Source organism: Lepidothrix coronata, unplaced genomic scaffold, assembly GCF_001604755.1.
Source record: "Lepidothrix coronata isolate B3197 unplaced genomic scaffold, Lepidothrix_coronata-1.0 Scaffold14, whole genome shotgun sequence".
NCBI classification, from domain to species: domain Eukaryota; kingdom Metazoa; phylum Chordata; class Aves; order Passeriformes; family Pipridae; genus Lepidothrix; species Lepidothrix coronata.
In genome coordinates, this window is record NW_016690194.1 from 1,731,765 (window position 1) to 1,753,331 (window position 21,567).

At 38.0% G+C, this 21,567-nt stretch overlaps 1 protein-coding gene across 6 annotated transcripts in view; it reads right to left on the reverse strand.

Moving 5' to 3' along the window:
* MLLT3 (MLLT3, super elongation complex subunit) overlaps nucleotides 1-21,567 on the reverse strand; it is a 128,712-nt gene that overhangs the window by 34,069 nt on the left and 73,076 nt on the right. For 5 of the 6 annotated variants that reach the window (XM_017806304.1, XM_017806301.1, XM_017806299.1 and 2 more), the window contains 2 exons: nucleotides 10,398-10,517; nucleotides 2,782-3,387 (listed from right to left, as the gene is read on the reverse strand). In XM_017806304.1, the coding sequence (XP_017661793.1) occupies nucleotides 2,782-3,387; nucleotides 10,398-10,517 (726 nt within the window). The remainder of the gene's footprint in view (nucleotides 1-2,781; nucleotides 3,388-10,397; nucleotides 10,518-21,567) is intronic. The other variant, XM_017806303.1, reaches the window with a different exon arrangement.

Genomic DNA, 21,567 nt, shown 5'->3' on the forward strand with positions numbered 1-21,567 from the left:
TACTGAAGAAACTACAAAATTCTTAGTAAAATTATTCATAATTTCATTACAACAATCCATACAGTATTAGGTTTGCACTATGTCATAAAAATGCACTTGAGTCAAAGTTAATACTTTTGTAGTATCCTAACAATTTTCTTTTAGGTATTGATTTGTAACGTGATTTATTGTATCTAATCCAAATTTGCTGAATTGGGTATTGTGGTTTTGCTTTTTTAAAGACATTTTAGGAATAAATCTGGATACTCTACTAAGGAATATACTCCCAAATAATGATACATTCTTCGTTCGTCTGTGCTACGATAGCCACCACTGTAACTGCACCAGAGTAAGAAATAACATTTGACTGAATTTTACAGCATTATACCAGGACATGCCACTGAAGAAGCATCTTTCCAGCTTCGGGCAACTATGTTGGTTAATATCATAAAGCTTAACAGACCTGAAATAACTGTTTCTGTATAGCAAAAGCACTGTCACATTTTCACTTCCATTACTCTCTATGTAAAGTTGTAACTTTTCACCTTTTTTTTATTTAATATGAATATATTTACAGCATATACCATTTATGGATCTAGCTGTAAAATTTACTTCTTTTCCTGAAATGCTTAGAAACTTACCAAGACATACAAAAAAGTTCAACCTATTTTTTCCAACACACAGAATTACCTCTATTACACTGCTTGGCTGTGTAACCTTTCCTTAGGTTCCCTGATTAAAACTAGTACAATGTAGAAGGAACAATTCTTTGTGAAATTCTGAAGACTCTCATTAACCAGGTTGCCCCGCTCTTTCTCCCATAGCACTAACAATCGTGTGAATCCACAGGCACCTCAGGGAACTATTCCATGTTTTCTGGATAGTTTTTCTTAAACTTAAGTATATTGTTGACTTTCTAAATAGTATCCCATCACTGACTGAAGCCATACTCAGTCTGATTTATTAAGGAGCAAAGTCCAAAAGTGGCAGACATCTTTTTCACTTGTTCAGATGGGGACCACACTGACCCTCCCATGTGTGTTCCATGATCCAGAACGTCAATGTTAAAATACACAAGAGCCCCGACCAGTAGGATTTGCTTCTCTTGGAGCAGACTCCAGTAGTTTACACTGTCAGTAACAGTGGCTTGCAGACCTAGAAAACACTGAATCTGCTTTTGAGCTTTGGTATAGAATTAAGGAACATCCTTAGGTCCTACAGGTCAACTGCAGATGGATGAACAGCAATGGAGTGGATTTGTGCCAGCCTGTGAAAAACACAGAGGTGTACCCACTACACCACTGGCAATGGGTGAGAGGTTGCAAGACACTAAAGAGAGAGACATGTATCAGCAATTAAAAAGGATTGGTTTTAAGTATCATCCATATCCATCACGTATCATCTGTAAGTTGCTACACAGGACACACCTCTATAGAGCCTGCATTTGTAAAATTCCAGTTACATTGCAGTTGCTCCTCTCAATTCTTCTGTCTTTGAAAAAAAATGGAGAATTGCTGCTGCCAGTAACAGTATATGCACCACTACATGGCACCTATTGGAATAAACAGGAAATCCAAAAATCTATTCTAAATACTGAGGATAGGTAACTAGTCTTAAGGATAGTGACACAAATTAAAATAGAAGATTCAGCTTCTTTTAAGACATGAAAAAATAATTCACACCAAGGCTAGCAAGAGTGTACAGGTTTAAAGACAAACTGGTTAAGTTCTAAGCCATAATGAGAATGCCACTCCAACCACAGAACATCACCAGTGTGACGCTGTAAAGCAGCGCCTGTCCTATTTCATACCTTCTAAATTTTACAGCCTTTGCATGCCCTAAGAGGCCAGTCATTAAGAGGTCACTTCAGAAGTAAATTACTTTCTCCCTCAGGAGTACTTTCTATTTAGTAAAAACCTAATGCTGACAATTCCCCACAGCAGGGCATTTATTGTCTCTTCCAAGGAGGGCAAGCAGGGTTATGCATCTGATGACAGTAACAGAGGCACAAATCAGAAAACAGAAAAATGAGAGAATTGAACAGGCAAGGCAGGGAAGAATTCCTCTCTATCATGCACACTACCCCTAGCTATAAGCAAAGACAATGGCACCATACAAGGCTTCTATCACACCTCTCCTTCTCTACCCATGTCTCTATAAAAGATGCTTCTGAAAACTAAAGTTTACTAGGAGAATGATTAAAATCCTAATTATCAAAAGCAAATCATGCTTGAAAAAAATGAGCAGGCAGAGTACACAAATATTTTCAGAGAAGCAAATTGCCATAAAAAACAGTCTTTCTTCTTGGTAAGCCTGCTATTTTGGATAGATTCTCCTCATCAGAGTGATATCCTAGGAACTCTTCCTCCACAAAACTGACATGGTTCATAGAACTGCCTCTTTTAGCAAAAAAATAACAAGTAACTCCAATATAACTGCAATCCTTTCCTGGATTTACTGAATTCTCTAACACCTCAAACCGAAGATTTAGAGTGTGAAATAAACCCTTTCCTTTTGTCTCAAAAGAAGCATGAAGTGCAAAAGAACCTCAAAAAGCAGTATTGTTTATAGCCAGCTCCCATATGCTCATTCATCATAATGTTGACATTTATTAATTGACTTAAATAGGCAATACAATTCAACCAGAACGTGCATCAAGTTTGAACATTCCAATCAACTTCCTTCAGTTTGGATAATCTACCATTAGACAGGAGAAAGGAACTGGAAAACACAAATATGACACACAATTCCAAAGACTACGAACACTCAACATATGTTAAGCAAAACCAATCAATCACTTACTTCAGATTTGGAGGACGTGTTTTCCTCCACATCAGAATCACTGGGATCTACAATATCATCAAAAGGCGGCAGAGTAGACGTCTTCCCTTCCAGTGCATCATTTTCAATTTTGACTCTCCCCACTTTGAGTTGAGATTTATCCTTTGTCTGTTTTTTGTCAGCTGAACAAGTAAGAATCAGTGGTGGGGTGCTAGAAAAACTTTTAAATAACGAATCCGAGTTGTTTTTTTTTCTTTTTTTTGCAGAAGTTTCATCAGAGTCCAGCACAGAGGGCCTTTTTGTGAGAGTCTTCTTTTCTTGCTGCTGCCCACAAGTTATGGCAAGGATTGGGGCGTTTTCAGATTTTGGCTCCTTGGACATGGTCTTGGGTTCCTTGAAGGCCATCTTAGGAACCATTTTTTCATCTTTTAGTGGTTTGTTTTCTTTGGGTTTCTTAGAGGATTCTTTGGAAGATTTGTTATGTTCCCTGGAAGGTTCTTTGAAGGCACTTTTATGTTCTTTTGAGTCTTTAGAAGATTTTTCTTTGTGCTCCTTTGTTAACTTGTGGGTCTTTGAAAAACTGTTACTACTGCTGCTGCTATTTGTGTTTAGAATCCTAGTTGGGTCCTGCAAAAAGGAGAGGCAAAATTTTACTGAAGAATAAAAAAGAAAGAACCCTTAAAGGCTCAAAAAGCAGACACAATATGGACATAGGATTCCATATTGAATATGAATTCAAAACTTGGAACTGCAGATGGAAAACCAGAAATACCTACACAAGAATAGATACAACCCCCAACATTTTGGTCAAACAAAGTGGTCAAACATGAGCAGTTACCACTGCTTAACAATATCTGCAAGATAAGTTAGTTTTTACCTTATGCATTATACATGTTTTTTTTTAAGAAACATCATAAGATGAACATAAAGGTAGTCTTTCAACGTTTACCATTACCATTAGCTATCAGAAAAAAAATTATAAGGAAAAATGATGATATGAACCATATGACATCAACAGAACTACTGCACAATCAGAGCAAAACATGTGCTCTTGATGACATTTCAGGCAAAATTTGACTTCTCTTCTGTGATCCTTTCTCCAGCTTTTGCCAGATCCTTTTCCTTATACACAATGATGACTCTGGGTCCAGCCCAGCCATAGAAGATTTGATTGGACAGCCAATAGTTAATGTGTTTTTATGGAAAACTTCCCTTACTAAAAAAGCTTTCTTCTTTATATATTTGCTCATGTTTCTGCTTAGCATTTGAATGCATTTTTTTAAAAAATTTAAAAAGTGAGAAGTGTTTCTGAGAAGGTGATGACTTTGAGGTTCTATAAGCCAGGAAAAAACAGAAAAAGCAAAGCAGTATCTGAATCTGAAAAGCTGAAATGGCAAGGAAAGTGGTGATCTGCAGCTATAACTGATAATAAGGGAACTGAGAATGAAGGAACCAGCAATAAAGGAACTATTCATAATGGGTCATATGGGATCCTTTCTTCTGAGAATTAATACCCAGAATTTTCAAGAGACAATAATAGTTCTGCACTGCCCACTTGCACTGAAACTGCCAGAAGTGGGCTTTTGGTATTGCAAAAGCAGCCAGTAGACTAACTGTACTGTCCTAAACACCTGTTGCACTCTCTATAAGACAAGCTTCATTTTCGTATTACTTCCAACCTGCAAAGTGACATTTCAATTTGCAGGAACGCATGGTCAAGAAGTCTACATGGCTTGCTTCCTTTCTTCTAAACTGATTATAAGCATTTCTATCTGTATGTTGCCTAGCATGCAAGAAACTTAGAGAAACACTTTCATGCCTTTGAATTTTTAGGATTTTTAGCTTTTATAGATTTTAACGTAGCTGTATAGTCTGTCATACTTTAGAATGGTAGTTAATAGTCACTAAACCCTATTTCCCCATTTCATATCAAATTTTCTAAATTCTTCAGGCTTGTTTAGGCTCCTATCAAGGTCAGACTGTACTAAACACCTCCAGTTTAAGAACATTTAGACAGCAGGCCTCAACAACAAGATACCATCATAGTCAAAGCAACCTTCAAGCCTGGAACCTTGGAAAAGCTCCAAAGACAGAACATGATGTGCAGAAGAGGAAGATGAGGAAGAAAGGGGTCTTAGGACCTCCAACTCAATTTCCGGGGAGGTGTGCCCAGGGGGCAGACCTGGGGTTGGGTGGTTCTTGGATCAGACCATAAATTGTGGAACGCCTGGACACAGGGCACACCTTTTCTGTACTCTTTGCACCAGGAGGCCTTCATTAAAGACCTGCTCTATTATCTTATCTCTATTAAATTTGCCTGGAATTTTTTCTGCTCTCAGTCTTTAGGCAACACTTCAATATGCATTGCATATACCCACTGATTTCTTTTTCCTTTACCTAGAACAGAAGTGTATGTAAATATAGTATATCTGGCTGTAAATCTGCCACAGATTTACAAAGCTACATAAGAAAAAACATATTTTGTTTTTCTTTATCTTTACTTAACCACCCTTTTACCTACAATGTAGATGGGACAGCAGAAGTGTGGTGGAACATAAAGGACCAAAGCAGGACATGGCCAGCCTCATCCTCCTGAGGGCTGACTAATTTTAAAATAATGGATGCAGTAGAACTGCTCTAAGAAAAAAAAAAAACTACACAAGAAAACAAAGCAAAATTAACCTGGTTAATGGAAGTGGTGTCAATTAGAGAAGACTGAGACTACACCCACTAATGGTAGATAGCTACTTATAATTTGTTCAATCAGGATGTGTTAAGCCAGTAATTAAAGCTGTAGGACCTGAATAGTTTACACATAAAACATGTGCAAGAACTGCAGTATCTCCCTTCTCTGTAGCAACAGGTGGAAACAATTAAGTAAAAATAATTATTTTGAAGTGTTCTTCCCTTCTCAATATCTTATTTAGTGAAACACTGAGTTTTCACACAGTGCTGCACAAATTATTCAATTACACTTTTTCTTCAGATGCTTCTTGCATTAGTACTGCAAATGTATTTTTGAGTCAGACTTCAAAATTGAACTATGTAGCTATATAATATACATGCATCAACATTAACAATGGGCAGAACCATCAAAAAGGAACAATACTATAATGACATCTGAATGTCTGAACATAAAGCAGTTGCTCATTTCCCAGGGCAGTAATTAAAAAGCAAAAATTAAAAAGTACTAATCATTCCTTGAGATGTTTTACTTTAGTCATAACTCCTTTTCAGGTGTTTCTCTTTAAAATTAAAAAAAAAAAAAAAAAAAAGTTGTCTACTTTGATGCTCAGCACCAAAGTTTGACATATGAACTAATAATTAATGTATTTAGCATCACATCTTGCTCTATCATGCCAGAACTGTAAGTGTTGCCCTGGGGAGGAATAAAACACGTGCCATTACTAAACTAGATGGAGTCCTTATTTTTCTTACTCCTCTCCTTAACATGTTATTTTAAATTGCTTCAAAGGACAGTCTCATTTTAGAGGTTTTCCAGGAGATGAGAGCACAGCCCTGGGGCAGAGTAGTATTAAAATCAACAGGAACTTGAGATCTAGTCTTCTCAGTTTTACAATTGGACTTCTCTCCCCTTCTGCAACATGGAAGCTGATGTTTTCATAGAAATCATAGTACAGATATTTGATGTACTTATGATACAGACATTTATACACCATTCTCACATGGTCTCTCAGAGTTACCCTTTCATTAAGACGGTCAACCCATTGAATTTACATCTGCATTCATTCTCTAAGTAAAAAAAAGCACATTTGCTTATTTCCTAAATTTCTGCAATTACCCAAACAGAAGCCAATAATGACATAAAGAAAACAGCAAAAGGAACATAAAATTTGAAGACAGAAAAAAAGTCAAATTATACTCAATGGTAAATTATTTCAAACCTAATAATGGATGTGGAAGGCTGGTGGGGATGAAAAGTGGCTAATTTTTCATATCGTGTACAGCATAGATCTTGCTGAAAATCAGAATGTGCTTTCAAACCATTTTCTTATTTATCAAAATCTAACAGTATTTAAATGTTTCTTTTCCTTCCCACCTTAAGCTGTGCTGCAAGAAGTAAGTTAAGTATTTCTACTAAGAGGGACAAATAAAACAGTCTGTTCTCAAGTTCATGTAAAAAATTGAGATGGTAGGGTTTTGACAGGTAATATATTTGCATACCACAGCTTACATTTAGGTATTCATCAAATACTGAAGCAACCCACGTGAATGTTACTTTGATGCCTCGCATATCAAACACCAAAAGAATAATACAGAGGATCATATGCATGTTAAAATATCTGCACATATTTTCCTTTCTTAAGCCAAGTAACACTAAGTACATACAGTACTTTAAGACATATAGCACTGCTCTATGAAAGGGGCTAACATAGCTTTAAAAACAAGTATTTTAGAAAGCATGATAAAAATCTTAAGTTTTACCAGCAGAGAAAAATCATGCTACTGAGACTGTTATACTCAGCTCCTGCTCAGATTCTGGCCAACACAGTTCATGCTAAGGCCTGAGATGCGTTCTGGGAGCAGACTGCATATTGTAGGCAGGACAGATGGCCAGAAAGAGCTAAAGAGCCATTATGCTGCCATGATACCTGGAAATCGCTGTCTCCTACAACCATCATCTTTGGCAGTTTCATCAGAATCTACTAACTCATGGAAATTACATAAGCCAAACATCCAGTCTGGAAGACATCAAACATTGGCTTACAAAAAAAAAACCCAGTTTTTGAAGTTGATTCGTTACCAGCTGTACTGCTCAGACTTTCATGCTTCCCACTGTGATATAGGGGATGCCTGCAATGTGACAGATGAGGAAGGAGAAGCACTCTCACTCTCAGCTAGGTAACTGATTTCAGTTTTTTATGTATCACAATTGCATGGATTAGGAGTTACAGGTTATAAATTATGAAACTTTATGACTTGAGCAGTGAATAAGTGAATTCATATGATAAACTAGTATGGGCAAAGGGGACCGACCCAGTTTGTCATGTTTGTTGTATTTCTTAATGAGCTCATGATATTAAGTTTAAATCACAGAATACATTGTCCTGTAAATCTGAGAGACATGTGAATGCTGCTCAATAGGTAACACATTTGCAGATTAAAACAATTCTGTAACTACAGGGCACAAAAATGGTATTGAGCTCTGTATATGTTGCAGGGTTGGATTTTGACTTTACCTCACAAAATGTAATTCCCAGTTTGGTTTAACATGAGTTTGAATAAGCAGTAACGTCTGGAAACCACTGCAAACCTCCTCATCTACTAACAGACATTAGGAACCTAATTAGCAAATGGAGCATTTGGGAGAGGCAGGGTGGGGGGAGAAGGCAGAGGGCCAGGGGCAGTTCATTAAATTTTATGAAGTCATTAAATTGAGCACATTGGCATGGCCTTGTCAGTGTACTGTACTCTGAGTTTAAACTACAAATTTAGTAGTAGTGACCATAATAATGTGCCTTATTTTCATTTCTAATTAAAAAAAATTATGTTTATTGAAATAATGCGTCCATCTTAAGTCAATGGACTACAACTAGTGTCATATATGCCTACTGCTCTTTAGAGGAAAAGAGGAGGAAGATATCTAAAAGTAATTCCTTGATCAAGGAAATTCAGGTTCCTATTGAATACAAATGTGTTTATTATTGAAGAACAACACAAACTGATTTGGAAAAAAAAAAATAGGAAAACAAATATTCTGAAAGCCTCCGCAAATACTGCAGGGTAGGAGATTAATTTACCTGCTGCTCACATGTTTACAAAGCTTTCCACACTTCAGTTTAGCCCAAGCCACCAAATTGTTATGACCAATGACACAACAATGACATCAGAAGAATTAGAAGAAGATGGAGAACTACAAAGCTCTCTGGTTAGACAGAAAAATCCAAAAGGGGGAGCATGAAACAACTTATGTGTCTTCTGGTCACAAGCAGGAATAAGAGCTTTTGTTTTCTTTGTTTATAAAAATGAATCTCACTTCACTGCACTGACAGTACAGCTCATTCCAAAAGACATGATCATTCCCAAAAAAACCCTAATCAAGCGGCTTCTCTGTATTCTGTGCATGTAGTATCCACATAAATATGAACAGACACAGTAATATAACTGATTTAGAAGCAACAGAAGTATTCTTAGCTAGCTTGCAGCTATTTTTAAATTCTGAAAAAATGCGTACAGTAAGTTTTCTTATATTTCTGCCTGTCCTCTCTATTTTCAAGATTAGAGATTTTTTTAAGAATCAAAATACTGCGGCTCACTAATACCATCTCCATTAAAATAAACAAAAAATCAGGTGAATCTTAAGAAGTCATTTGAAACTGAACTCTAGAGAGCTACCTACACAATCTCACAAGAACCCCCATTATAGATGGTAAAGTGTTGAAGTACCTTATCTTTGGTATCCAATGAGATGAAGATACATCCTAGTCTAACCAACAGCACCTTGCTTCCACACCTGGTGTAGCCAGGTGCCTTCCTTTGAGGAATTAAGCGGTCATTTTAGCATGCCAAAGGAAGCACCTTCAGTCTAACCCTCATATTAGACTTCAGTTTCTCCTTAGGAACACAACCATACTTCCATACATGCTTTAAATGGTGCACGGCCACCAAAATAAGAGATTGCGAGGCACTGAAATATAATGCAAACCAGGCAGAGAGATGCCAGAAAACACTTTTCGCTTGTGCTTACTTACTGTGTATCCTCACTATCCTGTCTTAGGCATACGCCTAGTTCATTACCTGACAATTCTTGCATGGTATGAGATTTGGCAAAGACACTGAACATGAAAGTTATTATTAAAATGGGTATTGCCCCTTGCAGTACATGCACTGCAAGATTAAGTAAGATATTTCAAATTGAAAAGACGCTATGAAAGAAAATAAAACCCCAAACAATTTAACAGAACGGAGAAAAGGCTTATATGTTCATTCACTAATGAAGCAGTCCACTGTGTTGCATTTCTCACTTGAATAAACAACAAGTTGATCTTTATTTTCCCATATTTCCCACTTAATTTTGTCAAACTGAAGAAATTTTCTGCTGTTTTGGAAAGGTCCATTTGTATTACTCAGAAGGTTCCTGGGATTATACCTTTTTACCACGTTCTAGGGTTGGGGATTCAATTTGATTTCCTACAGACTGATGACACGCTGCTGTCTTTGAAAAATCTAGTAAAGAATTAACCCCTGAAATTAAAAAAAATTAATAATCCTAAAGAATACAACTTCAAGTTTCACTCTACACAATTATCTATAAAAGAGATTAATAAAAGAGATTATTATTATACTATTATCTCATATTTACATTCCTGCAGATCACACTTCCTCTACCAGAATCGCCTAATACTACAACAGACCATTACAATTCCTTTTGGAAAAGGAGGAAAACAATTGCACAAGTACAAAAACCAGAAAACTTTCACTGGCACTTGTTCCACAGCCACTCTTGTCCTGCAGTATTTTGATGTGGCATACAGTAAGTTCACAGCAAAGAAATGTCAAGACCTGCTATCATTGGAAAGATTGCAAAAATAACTAGAAATCTTTTTTTCCCTCTCAAGGTAATTTCCAGGAAAAGCACCACTAGCTGAAGTGTCTTCTAGCAAAATAAGATTCACCTTTGGCCCATGAGATGACTTCTTCTTCGCTTCAGAAAAAGACAGGGAGTTACTAGGAAGGCTGGGGAGATGAAGGCTCTGTCCTGAAGAGAATGATGTTCCATCTGACATTACCATGATCTGTTGCAAGACAAAAAGCACGTCAATCAAACATTAACAACAAGAACAGAGAGAGTCTCGCCTGCCTAAAAACTAACAAATCTCACTGGTAGAAGAATAAAAGTCCAACAAACAGTATCCATGTTTCTTCTCAGTATGGGATGGGTTAATGAAACCACACTGTTAATTAATTTTCCCCAAGTAGAGTTTGTTTTGCCCATGACGTTAACTGGTAAGCAATCTCTCATCTGTATCCTAACCTATGAGCTTTCCCACCCTGTTATCTCCCCTGGCCCTATTGAGGAGGCACAGTGAATGACCAAGCATCTGGTTGGGAGTTCAGCCCTTAGCCAAGGTTAACTCACCACGAAGATACACTGTAAAAAACAGCCTGAGGTTTTAAATAAAAGCAGTATGTCTCTAATTTCAGCTTCTATGTTATCTAGAGTACAGTAAATAACCTGTATGCCTGCTAAGCAAGCAGCAATTTTACTATAAAAAGAATCTAGCTCCCTCTCTTGATTTTAAAGACTCTTAGGTACAAACAGATCACTTCCAGAAACCACAGATAAATCAGCCATCACAGAGCAGTTACCAGACATGTAAAGATTATTCCTTCCATCTGAGGGAAACTCGGCTAAAATCTTGTCTTGTGCTCCAGTGTTGCTGTGCCTGGATTTCTCTGATTCCTAGCACAGCTATTCATTTATCCACTGTTTCAAAGCACTAAAGGCCAGAGACATCTTAGCTGCTGTCTGACAAGCCCTGCAAAGCTGAAGAGAAGATGCAGAGCTCTGCGCTTGCAAAGAAACACCCCTCTCTTCCCACAGGTTACCATGTACAAAGTCACACTGGTTTTGTGGATGTCCTGTGTGATTATCCTTGTCTCTTCAGATAATCAAACCATCCTCTGACTCAGGGGTCAGGAATGAGCTGACCCATTGCACGCCTCATGCATATTACACTAATTAAAAAAATGGGAATTGCAAAACTGGGAAATCTAGGATGTAGATATGTATACTTCACATTTTACCTCTCTAAGTTAGGATGATATTTTACTGCCCTCAAGCTTTTGAAGACTGGATTTCAATTAAAAAAAAAAATTAAACACTGCCCCAAATGAATCTTTTTGCAGAGAACTTTGTTCAGAAGATCGTATGGTAGCCTAGAGAATATTGAGGGACGTGCCTAGGTAATAAAATTTACTTTTACCAGACTGTTTTCAACAATGTGGCTAGAATGCAAAGGCAGAGGAAGAATGCAATAAAGTTGTTTTTCTTCCTTGACCGTAGGTTCATGTATTAAAATTAAAAAAAAAAAAGTTATGTATTCTAACATTTTGTGACATAAGATCCCACATAGAGCAAATAACAACTGTTTTCTCCAATTCTTCATTTCAATTTCTCAGACACTTAAACCAGAACCTGTCAAGAGCCAAAACTCTGAAAAATCATCTGTCCAAAAGGAATGGACACTGCTTCTTGTAATCATGGTAATGTTGACAGCTATTAGCTATTTTAAGTCACAGTAAGTGATCCTTTGGCCTGATGAATACTTTTTAGCCTCAACTTGCCAAGGGCTTTGGTTGCATTTAGCCCAGCTGAATGCAGGAGAAGGCACAAGCTAACAAAGAACAATCAGCCACAAGGAAAATTTGTAGCCACATGTGCATACCATAAACCTGCGCAAAAGCATAGAAAATGAATGTGTCATTGTTTACTCCCATAGATGATGTCAAATGGGTGGTTAAATAGTATTGTTCTTTAAATTGAATTCTGTAATGTTTTTTAATCCCACAAACTTAATAGAACATACCATTTGCATAAAATCAAACCATCTTTCAGAAAAAGCAAACATAAATGAATCCATTAATTTCAGAGTTTAAGCAGATATTTTATTGCCCAAAATACTTTTGTTCATATGACAAAAAGATACATATCCATGTGGAACAGAAATAAAATCAGGAGGATCAGGGTTTGCCCTGCCCTGAAATTAAAAGCAAAGAAACAAAAAATTCTGCCGAAAGTTCTTTCTCCTAGGGTTGGAAGTTACCATTTTCTCCCTGGAGCATAAAAGTCTGAGTCACTAAAATAAACTGAGGTTTAACTACTGCATAAATTTTCTTTTTAAAATTCAGAAACATTACAGTTTGGGAATATTTATATATTCATCATTATACACAGACATTCTTAGAAAGCTGACATTTTAAAAAAGGCTATAGACTTCTAAGATATATCAGTTTCTGGGCAAGTACTCAGACCATTAACAGTCTTAATATTACAAACTGTATTTCAAAACAGGACGAGAGTTTACAGAAAGATTTACAGGGATGGGATGAACAGCATTACTACCATGTGAGGTCTGATTTGGCAAATCTAGTTACACACAAAAAGAAAGTAAATCCCATACAGCTTTTAGAAAACAAAATGTGGACATACCAAACCTTGAGCCCTAAAAGTTTTGTTGTATTGAATCCTGCAGCAGCCTGTTATTTCATTATAAACCCCATGAAAAACAGCAACTATAGATACAAAATTTTAATGTGTAATCAGTAAGACAGAATTCCAGTTCACATTGCTACTATCATACTGGCAATATGTGCCTCTCTGTATGTGGCTGTACTAAGTCAAGGCTACATCAAAGAAGGAAAAGGTGGGAATGAGCATATCACAGAAAGACACTACTGCTGCAGTAAAAATGCAAGTTCATCAAAAACACGGCAGCTCTCCTGTACAGCCTGCTATGTGCACTTTACTTGTTTCCTCCTACCTGCACTATAAGTTCCCTGCTAGCTTACAGGTGTCAAGAGGAGTATACCTCAATAGATGGGAGGACATGGCTGCAGGTCATGCTTAAGCCAGGCACCCAAGAACACCTGCAGCTGGTACTTGGCTGCTCTCATAATGAATCACTTCAGTGACAAGACCCAGGAATATTAATTATTCTCCTCAGTCCCTTCTACAAATCAACAGCTCAGTGGGATCAGACAAACTGGTGGAATAAGACATGAGTGCTGGTGTCAGCAGAGCAAGATGAGATGATTGGTCTTTAAACAATCAATTTAGAGCCATGTAATCACACTCTGAATTCACCAGTATGCAAAGCATGAAATTCTAGTTACAGCTTTGCTGTTCCGTCAAAGATTTTGCTTGACTATATTTGAGTAGAGCAGAGGTATACCTAATCTCACAGCTTATCTTTGATGAGGCCAGAGGTGACAGTAATAGGATGTGTAAAAGTAGAGTTGTGCTTGCTCACAAAGATTTAAGTGTTTTAAAAAATGTGTGGATTAGGGTACATGCTACTGGATAAGGATTAGAAAGATGGCCAAGAGAGAACAGTTAGTTTCACAGTTTAATACCAGGGTACAAATAATACAGCAATTGCAGAATACGTTGTACTGAGAAACATGTCGAGGGAGGTGACTGTCTCAGTCTACTCTGCACAAGTGCAGCCTCACCTTAAATCCCGTGTGCAGCTGTGGGCACCTCAGTACCAGAAGGTCATTGCTATTAGTGTGCCCAGAGAAGGGAGACTAGGGTCGTGAAAGGCCTCAAGGGCAAGAATTACAAGGAGCAGTTTGACACCACTTGGCTTGTTCAGTTTGGAGAAGAAAAGGCTGAGGAGTGACTCCACTGCAGCCTACAACTTCATCAAGGGAGGTAGCAGAGGGGGAGCTGCTGATCTCTCTCTAGTGAGCAGCAACAGGACACTGATCTCTCTCTAGTGATGCTCTTAGTAATATGGTTTAGTTTTAGGTAGTCCTATGAGGAGCGTATGGAGTTGCACCTGACAATCCTTAAAGATCCCCCTTCCAACTTAAGATATTCTATGCTGCTACATATCCACATTGGGTTTTCCATTTTGCTTAAAATTCAATTTAAAAAAAAATATATCTTAAATTTAACTGTTAGTGGAAACTTCATAATCCTCATGAATGGAAATTCCTTGCACCCATAGGAAGCAACTAATATTACATGAAGGGATTGATAAAAAAAACCGCTTCTAAAACCAGACAGGATGTAAAAGGAAGACTAGGGAAAATGTGAGCCCACTGTTCAATGTGGCAAGAGACCCCATGGCTTATGTGGTCAATCTTGTTTTAGCCTCTGTTTTCACAATAAGATCTCGCTTCCTCAGGCCTCCAAGGTAATCAAGCATTCCTCACAGTGTCTGTGGCAGTGAGTCAGTACTCACAAGACAGAAGTGTTGAGTTAGGTGGCACTTCATCCACAGGGACACCAGATGCAAACAGGGGTATTGAAGGAGCTGGCAGCACCAGTGAAAGACAGTTCTCTATCATCTTCAAAACCTTCAGGGAAGGTTATTCAGAAAGATAACATCACACCCATCTTCAAGAAGTAAGATTCATGGAACAAGATTCCCATCAGTCTCATTTCAGTCCCCAGGAAAAAGATGAAGAAAATCCTCCTGGAAGCCACTTTCAGCCACTGGAAGGACAAGAATGTGAGGAATCAACAAGAAAAATCTTGCCCAACTTACAGACAGATCTATGAGATACAGACTGGAGAAATGGATCATTAGATGGGTACAGAACTATCTGGACTGCTGGACTCAAGTTACTCTCTTAAGCTGTGGGAGGTCCAGCTAGAGGCCAGTGACTACTACCATCCCTCCAGGATCAACACTTAGTCCAAAATGTTTAATGTCTTCATTAAAGATTCAGTGGGATCGAGTAAACTCTCAGCAAGTTCACAAATAATACATGGATAATATCTTTCCAAAATCATTCTCTGCTGTCCAGAAGTTCCACCACACAAGCATAACTATTGGTTTAGAAGATATTTCAGAAAAAGAAAAAAAGCTTGATGAACTGTTCCATAAGGCATTCAGAAGCTCATTCAGCAGGTGAGGTGAACTCCCAAGAAAGCCACCCTTCATCTTAATGAAGATGGAGAGATGATGTCAACACTGCAGAGGATGCCAGTCACAACAGAGAAGCCAGACCAATAGCAGCATTGCAATGGGCTAACTGCTTGATGTGACTGGACAAAACCAGAAGAAAACACAGATACCCACTGATGCTTTTCCCTGTCCTGCCACAAAGTCCCTCTGTTCCCGCAGCACTGAAGACTGCTTTACTGGGAGGACAGTTATTTTAAAAATGCACACTGGACATGGAAGGAGCCACACTCCATCTCTCTTTCTCTGTGAAAATGGCATTAACAGTGCGGGTAGCTGCTTAACACACAACACTAAACTTGGACAAGAGAAAATTACCTTTCTTAATTTTGTCTTCTGGCTTACACTGTAACTGGGAGGTTTCCTAGACCGCCACTAATAAGCCATTCTGTACAAGTTTTAGCTCAACAAGATCTCATCCTAATAACATATATAAGAAAAATTCATGAAAACAATGCAAGACTAAATCACATTGGAGCATTTAAATATAACACGAATATCTTGCTTGTCTTATTTTCTATGGTAAACAGCTACCACAGAGTAAACGCACAAGTGTACATAAAGTATTTTTATTCACAATGTGATTATGGACAGATGCATAAGACAACTTAGCAACTCCAATACTTTTTTCATGCCTAGAGAAAGATACTTCTTTTGTCATATGTGCCAATAAAGCATTACATAAATGCATTCTTTTGTTAACTTAATTGATCTGTTGGTAGTGGTATCTTGCCTCTAGTTCACCAAACACTCACTTCACTAGCCTTCAGCTATTGAGCTTGTATTTAAGACCTTTGTCTACCATTTGCTTTAAATGTAAGATAACTTCATGGGCAAGAGCAAAAGAAGATCTATTCTTCCCCCCCAAAAAAAACTGTGCGTAGAGAAAACCCACTGTTATTCACATTCTAGCTAGGAACCATCAACCTGAAGTGACCAGTCTCCATAACACCTGAGCTGCTGGCATCTTAAGAATTATAGAACGGTTTGGGTTGGAAGGACCTTAAAGATCATCTAGTTCCAACTCCCCTGCTGTGGGCAAGGACACCTTTCACTAGACCAGGAGACCTTTCACTAGACCAGGTTGGTCAGAACCCCATCCAACCTGGTCTCGAAAACTCCCGGGGATGGGGCATCCACAACTTCCCTGGGCAACATGTTCCAGTGCCTCACTGCCCTCACAGTAAAGAATTTCTTCCTAACATCTAATCTAAACCTACCTTCCTTCAGTTTGAAGCCATTCTCCTTTGTCATAACACTACATGCCCTTGCAAAAAGTTTCCCTTCAGAGTGTTCGAGGAGTATTCCAATTTGCTAGTCAAGGCAACTGAGTGCTACAGAAAGAAAAACTGTTGTGCATTTAATTTATGTAGTTCCATGCACGGCTGAACAAAGGAAGGGATCAGGGAACAACAACTGTGCACTACAAATTATCATAATATAATCAGGATCCCTCTCCTACTATTTCTTTTCCAGCAATCTGGAAAAAAATTATGGAATTGTAATACCTTGTAATAAATTGATTCAGAAGTCTTCACACAAAAAAACCCAAAACAAAACCAACAAAAACAAACAAATGAACAAATGAACAAAAAACAACAACAACAACAATATTCTGAAGACAACATTTATCTACCGATGGATATTTGGCAGCTTGGAGTACCTATGTACCCATCAAGAACAAATCACTTTCAGAACAAAAACTTTGCTTTTCAGATCCTGGTAACAAAAAGAATGAGGAACAGTCTTAAAATGTTCCATGGAAGTTAGTCTTCTCTTATTGCTAATTTGTACAAATGCACATCCAAGTGCAAGGTGTTGCACCTGGGTGAGGGCAACCCATGGTATCAATACAGGCTGGGGAATGAACAGATGAAGAGCAGCCCTGCCAAGAAGGACTTGGGGTTGCTGGTAGATGAGAGGCTGGACATGAGCCAGCAATGTGCATTTGCAGTCCAAAAAACCAACTGTACCATGGGCCTCATCAAAAGCAGCATGGCCAGCAGGTTGAAGGAGGTGATTCTGCCCTTCTGCTCTGGTGAAACCCCAGCTCTGGGGGCCTCAGCACAGCAAAGATGTGGACTTGTTGGACCAGGTCCAGAGGAGGACCACAAAGATGATCAGAGGGCTGGAGAACCTCTCCCATGAAGAAAGGCTGAGTGAGTTGGGGCTGTTCAGCTTGAAGAAGAGAAAGCTCTGGGGAAATCTTATAGCAACCTTATACTACATAAAGAGGGGAATACATGAGAGCTTGAGGGGTACTGTTTAGCAGGGCTTGTTGTGATAGGAAAAGGGGTAATGGTTTTAAACTAAATGAGGGTAAATTTATACTAGCTGTAAGGATGAAATTTTTTTACAATGAGGGTGGTGAGGCACTGGAACCCATTATCCAGAGAGGTAGAGGATGCCCACCTGGAGATATTTAACGTCAGGCGGACAGGGCTCTGAGCAGCATGATCTAGTTGGAGATGACCCTGCCCATGGCAGGGAAATTGGACTAGATGACCTGTAAAGTTTCCTTCCAAGTCAAACTATTCTATGATTATGCCACCCCTGACACACAGGAACCATAGATCTACCAACCCCACATACATACTTGCACAGTCAGGAGCTGCATGAGCTGTCACCTTGCTCCAGACCAACACAATTTCCTTATTAGGAAACATAGAGCTTCTGCAGAGGAATGAACTGCTACCAAAAATATGTTGTCTGTCTCCTAGTTTTTCATTTTCCTGAATGAAGGGAGGCCCTCAACAAAGCTGGAATAATCAGATCCACACCAAGGTACCTGTTGTAGTTTCACTTACTGAGCTGGTCACCTAAGAACACCTTCACACAGCATATTCAGAACAGGCTGGTGAGCTTTCCCACAGTGTGCTGCAGAAAAATTCCAACAGCACTTTCAGTAAAAGCCACGATTTATCTGCTAGAATTCTGGGAAAAATGAAACATTACTACGTTTCCACAGCACTGCAGATGAATTATACTCATCAGTAGCAGACAAATGGACCTCCTTGTGTGGCTCTGGGCTGCCGCACCCTGTGTTGTTTTACAGTGAAGAACGGATTCATTCACTGCTGAAAGCATTAAGAGCAACAATGAAAATACAGGTGTCCTGAACAACTATTATTCCTACTTAAACCAACATAGAATATTTTTAAAGTTATTTGCTTGAAAGCGAAGTAATATGTAGTTGAAGAAAATTCAATTATTTAATTATAAGAAGAACAAGATTAAAGATAATCCCTTCCCTAGAAAAGCATTATACCTAAGGTTGGTTCTGGGTAAAAGCCAACTATTCTGACACAGAGGAATTGCAACAAAAGAGGAAGGATAGAGATAAGAGGGAAATCCCCATGATTTCATCTTCATTACATGGATTATGAACATAGGTTTTAGAACTGGCATTACAAAGACATCTCAACTGACTGAAAACTGTTAAAACAGTAAAATAACAAATATTTCTAAAAAACCCTCAAACACCTGAATGCAGAGGTTTGTAGCAAAACCTGAATTTTTACCTTCGTAGTTTTCTGTAAAAATTGAGCAGACACTTGGAATTGGATTAATTACTAGACTAACTGTGTGCAAGAAAAGAGTTGTCTTGCTACAGAGGCAGTGTTGCTTGTATTTCCAAACACATTTTACAGACAGCAGTCACAAAGGACTCATCTGTTGCTAAAACGAATCATTACTAGTCTAGAAGCAACCTATTTCTTGCATCCTCTAACTGTGAAACCTCAAGCTGTATCATTAATAGCCATGTGAATTTGTAATAAAGTTATGAATTTTACTATTTTTGTCCACAGTGCTAAGTGCTCTCTAAGGGGCATTTATAAGGCTTCCTTTCAGGAAAAAAAAAAATCAACTATTAAATGTTGTCTGTTACTTCCGAATTAAACAACTAATTTTGACTCTCCTTCCAGAAAGGAGGGAGCATTACATAGTACAAATATTTTATTTATTTATTTATTTGCAACTATGGGAGACTGGGCTGTATTAAATTGCCATCTTAATGCGGACTGAAAATATTTTCACTACTTTTTCCTGCAAAAATCAAGATTTAGTTATTCATAACATCATATTCAAAACAGTGCTGCTTGAGCAGTCTGTTTTCAGAGGCAAAGTTCAATTTTAAGATGTTAGGTAGCGGTCATTCAGCATGTTCAAAATTAATTTAATAAAAATTAATTTTTTCTTGAAATTGAAAAACATGCAAGCCAAAAAAGCAATAGAACCAGTGCTGCTGACAACACAAAATACATCAATGGAGTCAGACTGTATTTACAAATGTTTTCAGTGGGATTCAACATTCAAAATCTAGTTCAATTTTGAAGTTTATTTTTTAATCACTATAAATTCCCAGTGTCACCTCTCTTCCCATACCTATATGCAGGAATCATAGTGGTGCCTCTTTTTACTCATGCTCTTTCATGTGTCGAGGCTGAAACTAATCACAAAAGATAACTGAAAAATCTAGGAAGGAATGACCATGTAAGGATCAACGCCTACTGCTGTTCACTTGATGAAAACTTCAATTCTACTGTACCTACTCAAGCATAATTTTGTGCTCAGCCTAGAGGATGAGCTGTGTAGAAAGACTGCATATATAGTTCTGTCACTACCAGTAGCTTGATGACTTGCTTGGTAACACGCAGATTAACTAAAAGTCATTATTTGTATACAGGGTGTCCTTGGGGATTTCAAGCAACAGGTTGTTAGTTCACATGAGTATACATGTATACACATTAGCTTCAGGTGATTAGGAACGACACTGAGTAAATGGTGCAAATAATTCTCAGTAGCATGATTTCCACAGCAAACCTTTCTAAAAGAAATGTCATTTAGAATATATACGCAAATAAATAGAACATAAACGATTGTCCTGAATGGTTTGGTTGAATTTGCCCAGTGTGCTTTTGAAAAGGTTTTATTTCTTCTGTGCACATTTGTTTTATAATTATGAGAACAAGGTCAACTGAAATTAGGTAAATGGCAGAGAGGGACTCAAGTGTAACTAAAACTTTCCAACAGGCGGGGAAAGATCCATGTAGAAAATATATTTCTGAAGGTGGAAAACTTTGACTAAGAAGTTTGCAAATTGGATACAGCCTATGCAAGACTGAACCAAAGGTTCCTATTTACCTGCCTCACTACAGAAATGCAGTCTCTGAAGCCAAATCAAACCCTTATTCTAAGAGTTGAAAATTAAATTGTCAGACTGGAAGAGAAATGAGCAAGTTGATGACCTCCTCCTAATGAAGACTGACTGCACATTTATTCTTAAATTCCGATGATATCAAATAAAATGCTAAGATATAAATATTCCACACAGTTAATCTACATGAGTGGTACCACCCTAAATGTCCTGTCTGCCTTTACTAAAGTGGCCACAGTGGCACTGCAAGACTGTACTACAGTTGTGTTCTCACTTTAATTACTTGAAATATCCCAATATTACTCATATCCCAGTGAACTGCAGGACACCAGTCAGGCCTTAGGGCACATGAAGGATGGGGAAGGGTAATAAAACTTCCTTAGTCTGAAAGACAAAAGAACAGTGGCTCTAGCAAGTAACCTTGTCTAGTTCACATTCAGGATGCCACAAGATGCATGTGAGAAAGAAAAGGGGAGTTGAGAGCATCCAAGCAATAATTCAAGGAATCTGCAGCAAGTGACAAACACAGGCAAGATTACATTGAATATAGCAGCATGCAGATACCAGGTGACCTTGCCCTTTTCCCTCCAGAAGGATATACGATTTGTAATACACATATATTTTTGCAAATAAGATGTAATCATGTTTAGTAGTTCATGTCACTGGAACAACACATTCCGTAACTTTCACTTGGGAGAAAAACTAGAGATCAGGATTTTGAGGTGCACAGAAGTCAAGCAATTTAGACCATTATTTAAAAGCATGTAAGCAGAAGTCCACCATGTTAAAGGACTTTACTTAAAGCTACCAATAGGTGTTTTACATTAACGGGGTATCTCACTCATTTTGAAGGGCATGAGCTTCATTTTGTCAGAGTTGTTGTCTGTCAAAATTCACTGACTAGTTACAGCCATAAGCTAGAAGTATTAATTGTTTTGACTTATAAGTAAGTGCAAGATCCATCTCATACTTTATTATCCTGTAAATGCT